This window comes from Arthroderma uncinatum (assembly GCF_011692745.1).
Source record: "Arthroderma uncinatum strain CBS 119779 chromosome Unknown scaffold2, whole genome shotgun sequence".
Lineage (NCBI taxonomy): Eukaryota > Fungi > Ascomycota > Eurotiomycetes > Onygenales > Arthrodermataceae > Arthroderma > Arthroderma uncinatum.
In genome coordinates, this window is record NW_022983864.1 from 5278228 (window position 1) to 5294920 (window position 16693).

General features: G+C 49.0%; 3 protein-coding genes across 3 annotated transcripts; 1 reads left to right on the forward strand and 2 right to left on the reverse strand.

Annotated features, from left to right (window-relative positions):
• Positions 1 to 7170: 7170 nt before the first annotated feature.
• On the forward strand, positions 7171 to 8757 carry GIQ15_03548 (uncharacterized protein; the record flags this gene model as incomplete). Its single annotated transcript, XM_033550965.1, has 1 exon — positions 7171 to 8757. One exon carries the CDS (start codon positions 7171 to 7173, stop codon positions 8755 to 8757), a length of 1587 nt encoding a protein of 528 aa, XP_033408126.1.
• A 2907-nt stretch (positions 8758 to 11664) lies between these two features.
• On the reverse strand, positions 11665 to 11928 carry GIQ15_03549 (uncharacterized protein; the record flags this gene model as incomplete). The annotated part of the gene is made up of 1 exon (XM_033550966.1): positions 11665 to 11928. The coding sequence occupies one exon, from the start codon at positions 11926 to 11928 to the stop codon at positions 11665 to 11667; it is 264 nt and encodes an 87-aa protein (XP_033408127.1).
• Positions 11929 to 13083: 1155 nt separating this feature from the next.
• On the reverse strand, positions 13084 to 15413 carry GIQ15_03550 (long-chain-fatty-acid-CoA ligase 1; the record flags this gene model as incomplete). The annotated part of the gene is made up of 5 exons (XM_033550967.1): positions 13084 to 13176; positions 13246 to 14378; positions 14436 to 14831; positions 14889 to 14914; positions 14974 to 15413. The coding sequence occupies 5 exons, from the start codon at positions 15411 to 15413 to the stop codon at positions 13084 to 13086; spliced, it is 2088 nt and encodes a 695-aa protein (XP_033408128.1).
• Positions 15414 to 16693: the final 1280 nt, after the last annotated feature.

A 16693-nucleotide genomic window follows, 5' to 3' on the forward strand; every position in this document is an offset into this window, starting at 1 on the left:
TCGTTTCGCAACGGGCACAGGCACGGGTATGCGAGAATCCAACACCCTGTCCAATAGAGTGATCGGGTTTGCAGTTGGTTTCTCGAGAGGGATTTTTCTTTCTTTCTGTGCACACGATGCCAGCAAGGACTGGGGAACTAGAGAACGGGGTTTTGCTCTGGGTATCTCAGGAGTAACCATCCCTCTCATTTATGGTTGGAGAAATCTTGCATTCACGTGGAGATTGAGGAACATACCCAAAGAACATGCTTCACACAACCGGAGTGATAAGAGAGTCACTGGAGAGGCGTTGAAGTTAGTGGAACATGTACTCTGTACGGAGTACAATGTAGGCCGATGACAACGTGTACACGCATTAGCTCGGGCCTGTTCAGGAGCGGTGATATGGGTTCAAGCAACGGCAAACCGGCACCCTCGTGTGGTTGATATGCCTCATAATACGCCCCCATGTGATAGCAAGAATAAAAGGGGGAATCATCTCTGATATTACCTGGGGGCGCTTAAGGGCGAGGAATGGAATCTGGAGGCAAACAGTCCACTCCACTCTGCTTGACACAGCCCAATGGTCCCCAGAGGCTCAATTTAAAAAAAACAACAATAGCCACTGTTTGGACATGTAACAGGTTCGCTGGTGGCCAATTGGTGGTCCCCAGGGTGAATTCAAAATATCGCGAGAACGGAGTGCAACATTACCAATGTGGCCGTTTCCGGTGGAGCCGGTCGGGAGTGAGGATGCAGATATCCAACGGTCGATGTAACACCGGCTTGTCTTTGGTTGTTATATTAGGAAGGTCGATTTACAATGCAGCTTTGATCGAGAGAACCAATTCAGCACATGTCACAAGGTTTTGGAGAATGCATGGATGGACAGCAAAGAGTATCGAAGCCAGTTCCAGATGGCGTTTGTGACAGGTTCTGAGTTTCCTTTTCCATATCTGACTTCCTGCCTTATAGAGTCACTCGGCAGGCTGGGGGATCTAGCTCTCCTCGGGAATAGCAGAAAGAAATGTCTCGGCTACTGAGTATTGAGATTTAGGGGTAATAGCATAGGTGTATATTCTTTCCTGACTCCTGGATTTGGTTTGAGAGTTGTCATTTTCCACAGTAACACAGCACGGTCGTTTTAAAAAAACGTTTGGACGGGTAGGTAGCCCAGCTGCAGGTTCCATGAAAGAATTATACAAAATGGTACAAAGGAAACCATGTGGATGTCAACGCTTTTTGAAACTGAATCATGGATTGCTTGTATTTGTTAGACATGGAGTGTCACTGGCGACTCAGGTAATCCAATCCAAACCAATTGCCGACGATTGAGTTTATTGATTGGTTCGGAAAGCCAGCCAAAAAAAAAAGTCCATAGGCAAAGCAAAATCTTAGCCTATGAAGGGGATAGAATTTGGTGCTCTCATGGTACTATGAGAACCTGTCGAGCGACACATTGCTAGTCGGTCTGAGGTTCGTATTAGAATTATCAGGCCGGCAAAAGGGTTAATTATGGGCCGGCCTTAGTCAGAAAGCTCGTATTGGAAGGAGGTAAAACTGGTAGCATGAAAATAGTCATCAGCACGTATAATGTTGGGAGGCGAAATCAGTATGCGAAAAGGTATTATCGCAACAATGACAAAGTCAACCTTTCTATCACCGGCGCGTAGTCGCCCGTTGCCGATTTAGCTGGACGCAGCCATAGGGAGTAAAGAGGCCAAGGACGTCAATGAAAAAGAAATCACAGATGCTGTGTTCTGAATGACTTCTTTTCAGTTTCGGGATGGGTACATACCAAAAGCAACTCCAGGGTCACACATAGATATGTACCTTACCTCGGAGCCGAAAGTCAGCGCTCAACGTCTATTTTTTTTTTTTTTTTTTTTTTGGAGAAATTGTATAAACTCAAATGCACGGTAAGAGAGGCTCAAGGGTCTGTGGTAACGGTGGCCGTGGTCGTAGGAATGCTGGACATGGGCAAGCATAACTGTTGTATACGGGGCATATGGGGAAAGGGGAGATTCGCCATTTTCCCGAACGGGAGAGTTCAAGAATAGGCGGGAGAGTCCAAGAATAGGACGGGTCAGTGACTGGGAAGGCCTCTATCCCGAATTTGCCGTTATACTATTTCCTGCAATGCTGGCGTAAGATCCAGGATAAGATAGAAATCCTTTCGGCGAATATGGCCGACTGCTATTCGGTGGCCTGGACGGGAAACTTCATATCCAGACAGCCTTCGCAAGCTCCAACACATCAGAGACCTTGCCCCATAACCGGTTGGTGCATGTAGGTACCCGTCCACGAATGAGTGGAGAGCGCCATACTTGCAGCATGTTGCCATATAGCCCATTCGCTGGCCGCCTGCAATGGCCTGTACGGGCGTTTCCTCGGGATTAAAAAAGAAGGTAGCGACGACACGGTACATCGATAATGGCATTGCACTGTATCCTCGTCGAGAGCTCCTGTGCACCCCCAACTGCGGTCTTACCGTCGTGCAAGATGCAGCAATGCTTGCCTGTACCACTCAGGCGAGCAATATGCAAGACATTGTCATATACAACCCTCACGACCTTGTCCCACACCCACGACTCCGCCCACACACACGGGAGGCGGGCCAGGGAGTGTGTAGGATAGAACAACCTTCTTTTTCTTTAGCCTTAGTTCCTTGAAAGAAGTATCCCCGTACGCGGTGACGGAGGCCCGACATTCTCGCGGGGCGATTCTCACCATGCAAGCTCCCGCCGCGCACGCTCGACAAACTCCCGCAATAGCGAGAAACTAACTTCGACATCCAGCACAACAGCCGTCCTCGGCCAGACCCGTAACTGCAGCACTGCAGGAAAATGAAAGCAGCGAGAAAGACGCAAAAGAAAGCAGAGTGAAGTCGCAAAAGAAAGGAAAAGTAATAGTGGTCGAGAAAAAGGAAGACGGCGCAAACAGGGCAAACAGGCCTGCTTCGGGCAAGTCAAACCTCAACCTCTTCTTTTCTTCTTTCTTCATCAAAAAGCGCTGCGTCGATCATCTGCACCATCGCAATTCTCTGTTCGCAGGCCGCCAGCTACCCAGCCATCCAATAGTCAGCAGCCTGGCTGCGTTCCGGTGATCGTCTGGTTCCATGATCCATTATGCGGTGCTCGTTTCTTCTTCTCGCCCTTTTTGCAGGTTGCATCATACAGCTGGGAGGCGGAGTGCCAAGCTGGGCCCTGGACTGCTCGAGATATTGAATTTTTGCTGGCTCATAGCGCAGCTTTTGCTTGCCTACGCTGCCTACGTTGACTAGTCTATCAAGTTCGGGGCCCCTTCTTTGATCGCAACCTTGGTCTGTGGCGTCGCGGCTGACCCTCTTTCCCACACGGTGAGCCAGCAAGCTGCGGCTGTTGATCGCGACTGGGGCTGGAAACCGTCGCAGCTCTCGGCCCTGGCCTCCTACTTATAGACCTATACAGAGTCTCGACAACGACTATGGAGTACACGTGAGGTGCCTGGATCGGTGTGGTCCGTAGCCGCAGAAATATCCTTGTCGTCAATACCCAGAGCGGCGACAATGACGCGCGCACCTTCGAGCTCCAAGCAGGAATTACTTGCGCCCGTCCGAGCTATCAACTTACGTAGGAACGGTTCTGTATCGTCCCGCTGCCTGGCGGGCAAAAAAGCAGGGGGGGATGAAACTTTTAGCCTTTAGCTAATCGAGGCGATTTGCCGTTTATCCCATTGATACTTTTCCCGGACCCTCGCCATGGAACTCGAAGGTAAAAAAAAGGACCGACTTTAAGCTGGAATTTAGAGCTTCTTCCGGATATCCAACATGGTTTGGATCTTGCGAAATAGACGGAGTAAGCTGCGAGTGCGACCGTATGTCGCAAACTTGAGACCGATCATGTTGATTCGTCTAGCCCTACCTTCGGGATTTTCATTTACGTATGTACGCGAAGCATCCAAGTCAGGTACCAGGCGGTACATTAACATCTGAGCCCGTTTACGGAGTAAATACTGGCTTCCCTTGTCCCTGAGGCTACCCTAAATAAGCTCTCCTGGGACACGATCCTTAAGAACGGGGGTGCCATATAATGACTAGAACATCGAAGGATGGTCAAGATCGAATATGCACCGATTCGGTTCTTGATGTTGGCTAGGCCATCTCCGAAGCTGGCTTATTGGGCCTTCTGCCCGGGCTGGCGCATAATACCCCACCGTCACCTGGTTAATTCCACGACCAGCACGAAGATACCAAGAATAGCCTGGGTGACTATACTCAGAAGTATCTATAGGTGTTGTTCCTACAGAATCTCGATCTCAGATCGTCCTATTGGTGGCCCTTTCGCAAATGTTTGCAAAAAAAATTTCAGAAAATGAAAAATGAGAGAAAGAAAGAAGAGAAGAAAAAAAAAGAAATATGACGCTTATCGGGAGAGAGCTAGGTACGTATGTACATTCATTCGAGCAACCTGCTGCTTGTTGTTTTTTAGCGCCTTGAAATCTATAACAAGATTCATAACCATTTGCCGAAGCGGCCCAGGCTAATTTTTTTTATTATTAGCGAGCTCAACTGTGAAACAGAATAATTATCTGCCACGGGCAATGGCTTTGCCTGCTTGGAAGAGAGAGGGGAAAAAAAGAGGATGAGTACGGAGTATATTATTGCAGGTTTGTTGGTGCAGATCACCCGAATATACTCTCATTGAGAATTTCCTTTGAGAGGGGAGGATCTCAGCAGGGATGCATACCAACCAACATCAGCCTGCATTTAGCTCGAACCTTCCCATATACCTCTCATTTTCTTTCCACTCCGCCTCGCCAGCTCTCCCTCGTCCGATATCTCGCGGTACGTCATTTTCTTTTCGACGATTTTGTTTTCGTCCGCTATTACACCTTGTTCGCGATATGGCTCAAGAGATCGCCCGGTTTAAGTTTCAGTGGTTTTGGTCCAGAAATATCTGATTATTACTACTATTACACATGTGGATGCTTGTGTGCTTTCTTTTTCCTAGCTTCCGCTGGTCAAGGGCTAATTCTCTAGTGGGCGATCCCCCGGACCCTTATTTTATTTTATTCGCTACTGGTAAATGGTCCTTCTGGGCTGGGGGGGAGACCCATTCTTATCTGGCCCAACTGGACACCCCTGGCCCTTTTTTTTCCACTACATTTCTCACATCCCTCCACCCTCGTCCTTGATATCCCGGCTCTCCGACATACGTACATACTATGTACCCCCAAAGCTCTATCTACCTACACGTCTGACCTTGGTTACATTTCTGGCATCTGTTCCCTGCACCTCCCATCGCTCCTTTGTACACCGATGCGCTGGAATGCCCTGGGCGTAAAATTTGGTTTAAAAATAACCTTCCATCATTTTAGGCGACTATAGGTCTCCCATGACGTCCGACAACCTGGTCAAAAGACCTTCTTCAGTCCTCACGCGCGACTCCGTTACTACTCCCTGGGGTGGTTGCGATCCATATTCTCACCAACCCCCCTCCCCACGCCCACGCCAGCCCCTAAAGCCTGCAGACGCCGACGAATCTATTTCCCACCGCTCTTGTTTATGGCCATAAAGCTTATCAGACTAACAACTTAAACAGGCTGTAGCCTGCCTGCGATTCCAGAAGTGGCCAATCACCACGCCACTTGGCGTCTTCCGCTATCCGGACCATCGCGACTTATTGGTGTCTTAGGGTCGACTGAGTGCGGCTGCTCTAGTCTATCATCTTGGACTTTCTTCCAGGAGCCAAGGCACCCAATCGAGCATCCTTTTTTTCGCCTTCGTTGATCGCCAGAGAAAGCCTTGATCTGACAAATGAAGCATAGTAAGCTTAATTTCACTTGGTGCTACTTGAAAAATAGTTATCCGGGGCTATTTCCTCTCTATCCTTCACTGTTGACCAGGGCTCATCCACGTTTTTTTATCTACTTTTTTTTTTCATCTTCGATCTTATTTTTTAATTCTCTTTACTTTTTCCCCCCTCCCACACCTTTTTCCAGCACTGGTGAGGTGACCCTGCCTTCTTTTTTTATCCACTGTGGAATCCCTCTCTGTAAGCTCCCAGCTTTTTACCTAAACTGCATGACATGGTGTACCATCTTGTATCTGGTTCTGCAATAAAGGTGTGATATTAAACAACACAAGGTTTAATCCTATTGTTGAAAATGAAAACGCTCTGCCTGTTGTTTCCATCAGAACGTCCCCCTGCGTGTATACTTCCCAACTGTTGTCGTGGATTCCTAACATTGTCGCCTCCAGCATTTATAGAAAACACACAATCCAGAATAACCTTGTCACCACTACCTACATCCAACAGACAAAAGGCTAACATCTCCGTCATTTAAGTTACGAGGCTCTTTTTCACTGAAGATATCCCAAAAAGAGGTCACGAGAAGATTGGTGCATCAGGCCGGCAATCCAGACAGCCATTTCTTCCTCTAAGATAGGAATCCAACCCCAAAAAACACACACTCACACACAACTCTTCCTTTTACAAGGCAGCATGTGCTGTAAGTTGACCTATTTAGTATGATTTATCAAGTGTTTCTGTCTAGGCCTGGGCCCCAGCAATCTACAATACGTCTTTTCCTTATGACTCCCAATAACATTGGTTTGACCGGTCTACCTTGACATAAGCTTGGCTTTTTCTTTTATAATCCCTCTTCCTCTTCCTTTTTTTTTCAAATATAAATCCTCTTTTCCTGATCTCTACCCCTCATTTGTTTTGTCGTGTTACGTGGCTTGTTTATTCACATTATCCAAGCACACGAATGCACGGCTTCCACTGTCAACCCCCTTGCTAGAGAAGGCCCCATGCTCTTCATCATCCTGGAGTGAAAGCCAGTTAACTAATCAAGAGAAGCCCATGATTCTTAGCTTACGTGCTAGTGAACTCACATCGGATTTTATAGACTCAACTGATCCCGCCTTGGACGTCAGGTCTTCTCCGGTGTCAACAAACTCGCTGTCTTCGGTTGCCAGCTCGAACGCGTCTTCAGAATATTCGGCTACGTTGGACGTGGAAACAGCTGCCACCACTCCAGAGCGTATATCGAAGGAAGGGTTAGACGATAATATGACCGATTACAGATTGCATAGTGTGTCAGCACTGTACGTATATCTGCAAAGGTAAACATCCCTTCGTGTTTGGATTTGTATCTGACTCTCTGGTTAGCTGCGCTCAACCACCACCTGGTCTTCCTACAACAATGCAGTCCTCAGGAGCAGTCCTTCCGGCCTCGCCTGGTATGATCCCTCGAGGAGATAGCTACCATCTTCAATATCAACCAACCAGGAATGTTTTCCCAAACTCCAACGGTCTTGCCATGAACAATCTGTCTCGATATTCCAATTATCAGACAACCAGGCCAATAGATATGAACTCCAATGCACAGGGTGGCACAATATTCGGTGCTTCAGGAGGGTTCGTATTTGATTCTCCAGCGTCAAGACAGTCGAGCTCAACTAACCCCGAAGCTCCACCGTTTCACGAAACCACTGTCCTTCACAATCTTCTAATAAACAACCATGCTGTGAGGCCAGACATACATGCAAAGATCCACAAAGGGTTCTTCCAGGTGGATGGGAAATGGACGTGTTATCGTCGGAACTACTTCTCCTTGTCCTGTTCCTTCACTTTACGGCCATGGATTCATATGCAAAGTTCTCCACCTTATATTCAGCTCTCCAATGGTACTACCCCGAGAGTTAAATCCTTTGCCATGGCAATTTCGGCCGTGGTCCATGGGCAAGAGAACGAGATCCGTGAGCTTGTTCAGCACACTCCAAAGCGTGATAAACAATCCGAGAGACGACCAGGCAAGGTTGCCTTGGAACCACAACCACCACCTTCAATGATGACCAACCCTGGGCCAATCGGCAATGGTCACCACCATATGGCATTTTCCATGCCCCCCCAGTCACCCATGCATTTTGAGTGCGGATCAGCGTTTGGAAACGGTGGCCATTCTCAGGCAGTACAGACTGCACCTACTTCCCACACCTTTGAGCGAATTCAGTTCCAGAAGGCAACAGCTAACAACGGAAAACGTCGTGCACAGCAACAGTTTTATCAACTCGTGACCGAACTTTATGCTGATGTTAGTGACCATAACTCGAAATCCTCGCCACAGTGGATCTTGGTTGCAAGACGACTTTCATACCCTATGGTGGTTCGAGGAAGGTCCCCAGGTCACTACAAAGATGGACGACGTGAGAGTACGACAAGCATTGGGCCAGAGAGTGATACTGGAAACTCTGGTGATGGGCGAATGAATGGGTTGACCAACGGAATGTTACCAAGTTCACGACAACCTCCTCCTTTGCTATCAACATATGATCAAGGCCATGGTCGTCGAATGACGGCCACTGATCAACCCCCGTTAACCGCAGGATCCCTTGTTTCTTCCTCATCCTCTTCCCCTGGATTCGACTTTGGCATGATGAATGATTCCATGAATCCTATGGAGACCATGAAGGACACGAACGTCGATGCATACGGTCACCAGCCATATACCTCAGCATCCGCAGTTCAACGGAAGGTATGTATGGAGCCGTCCGGCCTTCGCAGCCATATGCCGACGTTCAATGATACCATTGCAACGACAAAGAGCCAGGATCAACAAGACGGTGGATATGGCGAGCCCTTTGAGCCAATGGTGTCACTGATCCATCATGATAACAATGGGGACAATCATTATTTTAACCGTCAAGATGAACATGGGCTAAGGAATGGAATGAAGATGCACGGGTCTTACTCCAGCCGCCCTACAGCCCATGGATACGCACGATACTGAAGCAGATCGGAACTACTACTTGCTGTCGACCTAGCCATCCTAGATTGGAACTTATTTCTCATTACCCCACGAGTAATCGTTAATTACCAGACTGCCTACCCAAACCGACTTCTCCTTACGCTTCTTCCTCTCCCTGGTTGATTACAGCACTCGATAACGATTCTGTGCTTCAGGAACGTCCCCTCATTGACTCTTTTCATTTATACCCGTTCAAGTTATTCTCATTCTTGCATTCAGATTTTCTATCCCACTCCGCATACCAATGGCCCTCCTCCTTTTTTCAAGATGTGAAACACAAGTCTTCTAATGGCCGTTTTCTGGTAACGACTGTATTTTTGGTTTCATATCTGGGCGCATCTTCCCTTGGTTATTCTTTCTTTCCCTACTTTTGCGATTTCTTATGTTTATCTTCTTTTAATCTTCGGGCATTCGACCTTAATGAGAGATGACACCCATGATAGCGACCGATCGTTAATAATCTAACTCAACCCTGACTGGATTTACGCGGAGCGAAGCCATTTCAACTACATACCCGCCCACGACTAAGGCCAGTTCGACAAATTCTTCGACGCTCGTTTCAAGGCCGATCCCCGAATGACGACGATTTTTACAAGCGACGCTGCTATGGTATCTTCGGATACTCTTCGACTTACCTTCTGTACTTCATGTATGCTACGAATGGCCATCCTCCTCATGATTAGGGTTTCAGCACCTCACAAAGATGGTGAGGGAAAAAAAAGGAAAAAACAAAAAAAAAAAACTTATGAGCGCGCATGTTATATTATTGCGGAGGTGCTGCAGTTGGATGACTTTTTCTTGATTATTGTTCTTCTGTTTTCTCTTGTTAAATGGCCGTTAGGGTTTCTATGCTTATGGGTGGGATTGTTGAGGGCAATACGGTGAAATGGACACTTGGTCAAAAACAGGCAAGGGATGGATTGCAAAATCATATAAAAGGAAGGTTTGCTTCCAAAAAACGTTGAACTAGGGTCCCTTTCATTTCTTTCTTTCTTTCCAGGCTTAGGGACATTTTCTCCGATCAACTACTCTTGCGTTTTATTATTTTTATCTTTCAGAATTGATGACCACTAGTGCTGGATTTTCTAGCTTATGATTGATGCCGGCGTTTCGATGGCACAAGCCGATTCCATACTGTTATCCTACTTTCTACGAAGGCTTGGGTTTCTTCTCCAAAAGCGTTTTTGCGCAAGGATTGTCCTGGCTGTTCTCCGCATGCATGTTTGCTCACTGCTCGTCCTCAAATAGAGCCGAAACTCATTTTAGGGAAGAAATCAAGATTTGAGAGGAGACGAATCCTCCATCCTCCTTATCCATACGTTGAACTCAATTAACCCCTGCGCATCCAGCCTGATGAGGCCATGAATGAATCTATATCAATGATAATCTATATCTGTCGCCTTGAGAGCATGAAAGTTGGATAAGCCAAGACCTTCTATCCGAGAAAAAAAAAATAAAAAAAATAAAAAGAGAAAAGGGGGCATGCATGAGCGAGGAGAGGGTGGGACAATTCACCGGGAAATGAATCTTAAAATGCTGTTCTGAAGTGGTCTCTCGAGCTTTCATCCCTTCTCCCGTATGTGATACGATCAGGGGACGAAATTATGCGCCGTGATAGAACGAACGTATCCGGTGAGACCGTAGTGGCTTTGGCATAGGCTTACTTGCGTGCCCAGGTAAAAAAAAATCGTTGAAAAAAAAGGAAAAAGAAATAAAGACAAGGTAAGAGGTGGAACTAGGTTGGGTTCCACTCTCCTGGCAACTGTGGGATCACGGTATGGCTTTCCATGACGCCGTCAAGGCGAGCTGTGATGGATAAAATCATGGTAAGTTTCGGCATTGGTAGCATTGAAAAATGATAAGGAAAGGCTATTTCGAGGGAAGCCGCATGCTGTAGGCCAAGGCATAGCCAAAATAGTCGGCCGACCAGGACAGAGGGAGTTGCCGCTCTCGCCTCCTGCAAATAACTTCATTCCATCTTATCTGGAAGAATGGAGTAAATATGCGAAAGGTGAAAAGGAGGCAGCACATAGTTTCAGAAAAAGCAGTATCATCAAGGAAGAATATTAAGCGCCAACTATTCTACAAGGAATCATCTGGCTCTGAATCCAACGAAATCCCAAAGAAGTAAGGTGACATGACACGGCATACTGCGCCACTGCAACCTAGGAAAATGGAATTAACAATGTCATCGTTGTCGAGTTAGGGTATCTCCGAAAATAGCAGTTAGATTCCACCTGTCCATGCTTCGCCAAGCAGACCGAGCGGTGCTCGAAGGGATGGGAAGGGCTTCTGACCAGGAGCTGATGACACGGAGGAGGCTGGCTTACGGGGGCCCGCGAGATTTCCCCCCAAGCTCGGAATGCCAGGCAATATTTCAGATGCACTGCGAAAACTCCAACTCCATGCGCTGGGGGGGTCTGATAAATCGAATAATTGGTCGGATGACGGGAAGGTTGGGTTCAAATAACTTTGTGGTTTCACAATGGTGTATCCCGAGACCAGTAGCAGACTGAAATGACGACTGACTCCTCATCGACCGTCCTGCTTGCTCGTTTTCACTTGCCTTCCCTTTCCCCCTCCCTTCGCTCACTGACGCTCACACCTCTGGGGCAGAGCTAGTCCGCTCGTTGCACGCGTTCTTCCTTTTCAAATTTCTCGACTACCCTGCTTCATCTTGCCAGCTGCGCACCCGCACTGGACCCCATGAAATCCTAATCCACATAGAACATATCTCTTCGGGCGACGGGCGACGGACGATGGGGTTGAAAATGAAATTATAAGGCGTTCATATATAATATTCTCGATTTGCGTTATAGATCTTGTTCTTCTCGTCCTTGGGCCGCCTCCCATCATCCCCCGAGCTTAGCCGTGTAAAAATTATCACAATCACTTATCCACAGTCGAGACATTGATGGCGAGTTTCCGGTCTAGCTCTTCCTGCTCTTCTTTCGACGGGGTCATTCCTAACGATTTCTCGAGTTGCGGTGATGCCCACATCCCAAAGGCTGCGTAACCCATGAGGCTTAGGCCAAAGACAAGACGAGTCCGAGGACTTAGCGAGCGGTAAGACCTGGTGATTATTCCATTATGTTCAGTTGAGTCGCCTTGAAGCTTAGAGAGCTTTTCCCGTTTCTTCTGCGGTCCGTCCATGGCTGAACCGCGAAGGGTTCCGGATGGGAGCTTACATACGTCCAAAACGACATTGTGTCTGACCCTGAGAGCTGGCAGGGTGCGTAATTAGGCTGCTGGCGATGTCTGTGGCCGGTGTAAGGCAGAGAGGTTGACGCGGTTGACCTGCAGTTGGCCGTCGAGAAGGGCTGGTGGTTAGTTACATCGGAAAAGGTTAGGCCGATGGATGACTTGCATATCCCGACTCAGGGGGGAAAACTTCGTGAGACTTGGGCGCCATGTAACTCCGGAGTATTTCTTAATAATCATACCAGCACTCGTTGTACTGCGTACCTTGCTCTGTGTCTTGTTTTCCTGCCCTATATTGAGAAACGAACTGTCTGGTGCATGCCTTGCTGCTGGTGTTGGGGCTTCCGAAGCGCGATCAAGCGATATACATCTAGGCTGCAGTATAGACATATCGCGGCTTCATACATATGCCCTGTTAGGCAAATATCCATGACGATGCGTTGACCGTAATTCTGCTTCAGAGCCTTATTAGGCAGTTCCCCGATCTCTTACGCCTTGCATATGCATTAACAACGATTCTGCATTGCAGCTTCGCCCCTACACGGCTTTAGATTAGGGATTAGAGAAGTGATTGAATATTGGAATTAATAATGGAATTGAGTATTCCTTCCTAACGTCGTAACAAAAAGTAATTTGCAGAACACGATTCGCAGCAGCCGCAGCGATCCTATCAAACAGGCTGGAAAAATGATCCACGATAAGGTAGCACCGGACATGGAAAGCAGAGCTAAGTGGGGAGTGGAATCAGACATGAAGGTAGTGCTGTCAACATTAAAAACAAGCTCGAAGGTATAGAGAAGAGGGAAAAAGGGGGGTGAAGGTGGGAAGCGAGAAGCCCGAGACGGACATAGCTATATACGTGGTAATCAAGTACACGGCAACAGGAATGTTGCTAAGCCAGGTCAACAGTGATAGCCGGATGAGGTTATCCCTGTTCGGTTTGATCTGGGTCGTGTATCATATAGATGAGGGAGAGGCGGTATGGAAGAGTTGGTGGTGCCCTTCGGTGTGCTTTGGGGCTTGCTCTAGTGGTTGTAGATGGGCAAACAGACGGTGTGAGATGGGCCGGCCTTTGCAGGTTGATCTAGAATGGGGCATGGCGATGATCTACGAGGACTTTCCATATGCACGATCGATTTCTTGCTGGTACTTGGCGACCAGTTTCTTGCGCTGTAATTTCTGTGCAGCAGTCACAAGGCCCTGTTTTGGATGAGATGGTTAGATGGATGGCCTTGTTATAATACGATAGAGTCCGGGGGAATTGCTTACATTCTGAGGAGTCCACTCCTCGTCAGAGAGGACAACACCTTCGATGATCTCGAACCCACGGAGGCCAGAGTTCTTACCAACATTCTGCATCTCCTTCAAGATGATGGAGTTCAGCTTCTTGTCGTGGACGAGGGTACCGATGCTATCTCCCTGGATTCCGTTGGTCTTTGCGAGCTGGAGCAAGGCAGGCTCCGCTGGCACGATGATGGCAACGGGTTTAGCCTGGTCAGCGGCAGCATACACGCAGATGTTGGCCACCACAGGGGCGGAGCGGTAGATAGATTCCAACTTCTCCAAGGCAATGTATTCGCCGTTCAGAGACTTGACGAGGTTCTTCTTGCGGTCGATGACCTTGATATGGCCGTTTTGGTCAAACTCTCCAATATCTCCGGTCATGAACCAGCCGTCTGGAGAGAAAGCTTCCTTGGTCTCCTCTTCGTTCTCAAAGTAGTGAGTTGCAACACTCTCGCCTCGGATCCAGATTTCTCCCTGTGGTGGGTTGTTCTTCGCAAAGTAGCCAGCTTCGGGGAAGTCAACCAGCTTCATCTCGATGGAAGCAGGGATCTCTCCGATTGCGTCGTTGGTCCAGGCAAGCGGGTCGTTGAGACCACCCATGGCAGAGGTTTCGGTCAACCCGTACCCGTTGATCATTGGGCAAATGGCCATGGAGAGGAATCTCTGGGTTTCTCTGGAAACCGGGCCACCACCGCTGAGAGTAATGCGCAGACGGCCTCCGGTGGCGTCCTTGATCTTCTTGAACACAACCGTGTCTAGTAAGCCAGCACCGGGGAGGCCAGTGGACATGAGGAACTCCTTGGCGGCAAGACCGGCCCAGAAAATGCTCTTGACCAGTGCGCTATTCTTGTTGACGTTTCCAATGATGCCCTTCTTGACGGATTCCCAGACCATGGGCACACCCACGAGGACGGTCGGCTGCAACTCGCGAATGTCGCCCTTGCAGTTCCTAACCGAGGTGTCTGAAAGGGTCTTGGGGCTTCCATAACCCATAGTACCTCCCCAGAACAAGCAGAGGTTCTCGAACACGAATTCGAGAATGTGGGCTTGGGGTAGATAGGTGAGCAAGACGTCACCGGGGCCGAGGTAGGGACCAACAATAGAATCCGCGCCGGCCACTAGACTCTGTTAGTTCGCTTGCTAACCGCAGGAAGAACGTGGACAAAGCTACTCACTTGCTCCTACAACATTTGCGTGCGTAAGTGGGACACCCTTTGGTGGTCCTGTCGATCCAGAGGTATACATGATGCAGCACAGGTCCTCGCGGGATGGAGGAACCGGTTCAACGGGGTTCTCTTCACCCAGTTTTCTAAGGTCCTCGTAGGTCATGATGTTGAGGTAGTCAAATTCTGATTTCAGGCTATCGATATGCTCTTGCTTGACCTCCGAGGTGTTGTCGTAGATGACGTTCTTGACATCCTTTGCATCCTTCAGAACCGTTTGGAGGACTGGTAGGAGGGACGGGTCAAGGAATATAGATGCGCTGCGAGTCTGCAGCAGAGAGTGTCGTACTCCTTCTTCGCCGAGAGAGTCGTAGGCGGTGACAATGGTGATGGACTGAGATGCGGCACCTAGAGAGATAAGTTAGAAATCTATGTTCTTAATGAAGATGGGACGAGATAGCATACCGTGCGAGAGGCATAACCAATGCGCGCTGTTGGAAGAAGAGAGTTAGATTGCGCAAACCAACAAACAAAGCGAACTGTTACCAACCTCGTGGAGCTGAAAAGATGCAGTCTGCTGTCCTTTTCATGGCCGAGCTTCCTCAGACCGGCACCGAGCTGCAGCGCCTGCTGTTCATACTCGTCGAAGGTCAGGTAGCTGTAGCCGCTGAGCTCGAAATAGGTCCATTTCTTGTCCACCTCCTGCTCGACGCCCTCGACGAGCTTCTTGACCTTCTTGTTCTCCACGTGAGTCGTGATCAGGGTCCGCGATCCGACGGCCTTGGAGTTTCCGTACGTCTTCGCGCTCCATCTCAGGTTGTCATAGGTGGTAGCGATCTCCTGGTGAGGAGTCTTGAGCAGCTCCTCCTTGGCCGTTGGATGTCGACGAGGCACCGTCTCGCCCTCCACTGGCTCGTGGCCGGCAGCATCGACGCTGAAGGGGCCCTTCTTCTGGATACGGGGGTAGAACACTGTGTCTTTTAACGACATGCTGGGCTGCTTTCACGACGGGAAGCTCGCGTGGGTCGGTTTTCTGGCAGAGCTTTGGATGTACGAGGGGCGGTCTTGGGGAGAGCTACCAGCTTGGGATCGAGCGAGCTGGGGAGTCGGGCAGAGAGGTCTGGGGAGCGAGAGAGCAGTCCTTGCACCGGCGCAGGCGATGTCGATGGTTATGTGTATAGACCTGGGAGAAAACCGCAGATGTGTTGGGGATGGGCGTTGGGAGCGGGCAAAGGCGAAGAGGGTCGACCTGTGGAGATGGTTCCAAGCCGGCAAGGTTCAGTGCAGGAACTAGCATTTAAAGCATTTATTTATATTGAAGCAGTAATATCTACGGACGTCTCATCTTCGTCTTCTTCTTCGCCTTCTTCTTCGGTCTACAGTTCAGTCTATCAGTCCAGTTCAGTTCAGTCTATCGTCCGCCATCGCATAGCTGCTTTCTATAACTCCCGCGAGATATTCGACCTCCCCCTATTCTCGCAAAAGAAAAGACCCATGTCTTCTATGGGCTTTCCTTCTTCCCGAGGGGCGTTTGCGGCGTCCGCCTCTGGTGCGCGCTGGATGGACTATTAGATATAGCCATGGTTGGCACCGTTGGCAGCGAGCCGCGAGCATCATCGGTCACTCGTCCTGCTGTCGGTTGTTTAGCAGCCAATCAGTCGTCTACTGCGCTGTTCGCGGCCAGCTCTGCCCCCTTGGCCCGTCTGGCATCGACTTGGCCCAGCAGCTCGGTTGTCCGTCGTTCGTCTGTGGCCGGCGCAGCGTCCAGGGAACCAGCTGGCCGTGCCACTGCATCTCGGCATACGCTACCAAGGCAGAGACAGGAGCCAGAGCTCGGCAGAGGTCGTATCCAGGCCTGGCAGGAGACTATTGAACTAGCCGTGGAGTAGCCGGGGAACTCTACATGGAACACGATGACTTCGGAACATCGATCCTTGCATACGTTATGCGCCGTGTTCTTAGATTTGGTATATCAATGATCTACGGAGAGCTTACGCCCTGGACGGTTTCTCGAAGGCACCCCCCACGGCCTAACTGATAGACTACTGGCCGTTGAAGGCACATACGGTGTCTGTTCCGCAGGACTGGACAATCTGTACTTCATGGTAGACTGTCATGAACCGTTGACTATGCTCGTGCTTTGAAATATTCAATAGAATCGCTGATTCAAGGAATTGGTTCTGAACTTGGTCGTTATAAATATGTGACGGGTTGTTCTCACCTATTAGCAATGTATACCCTACTATGGCTTTAGTAGCATGCTTTCAAGC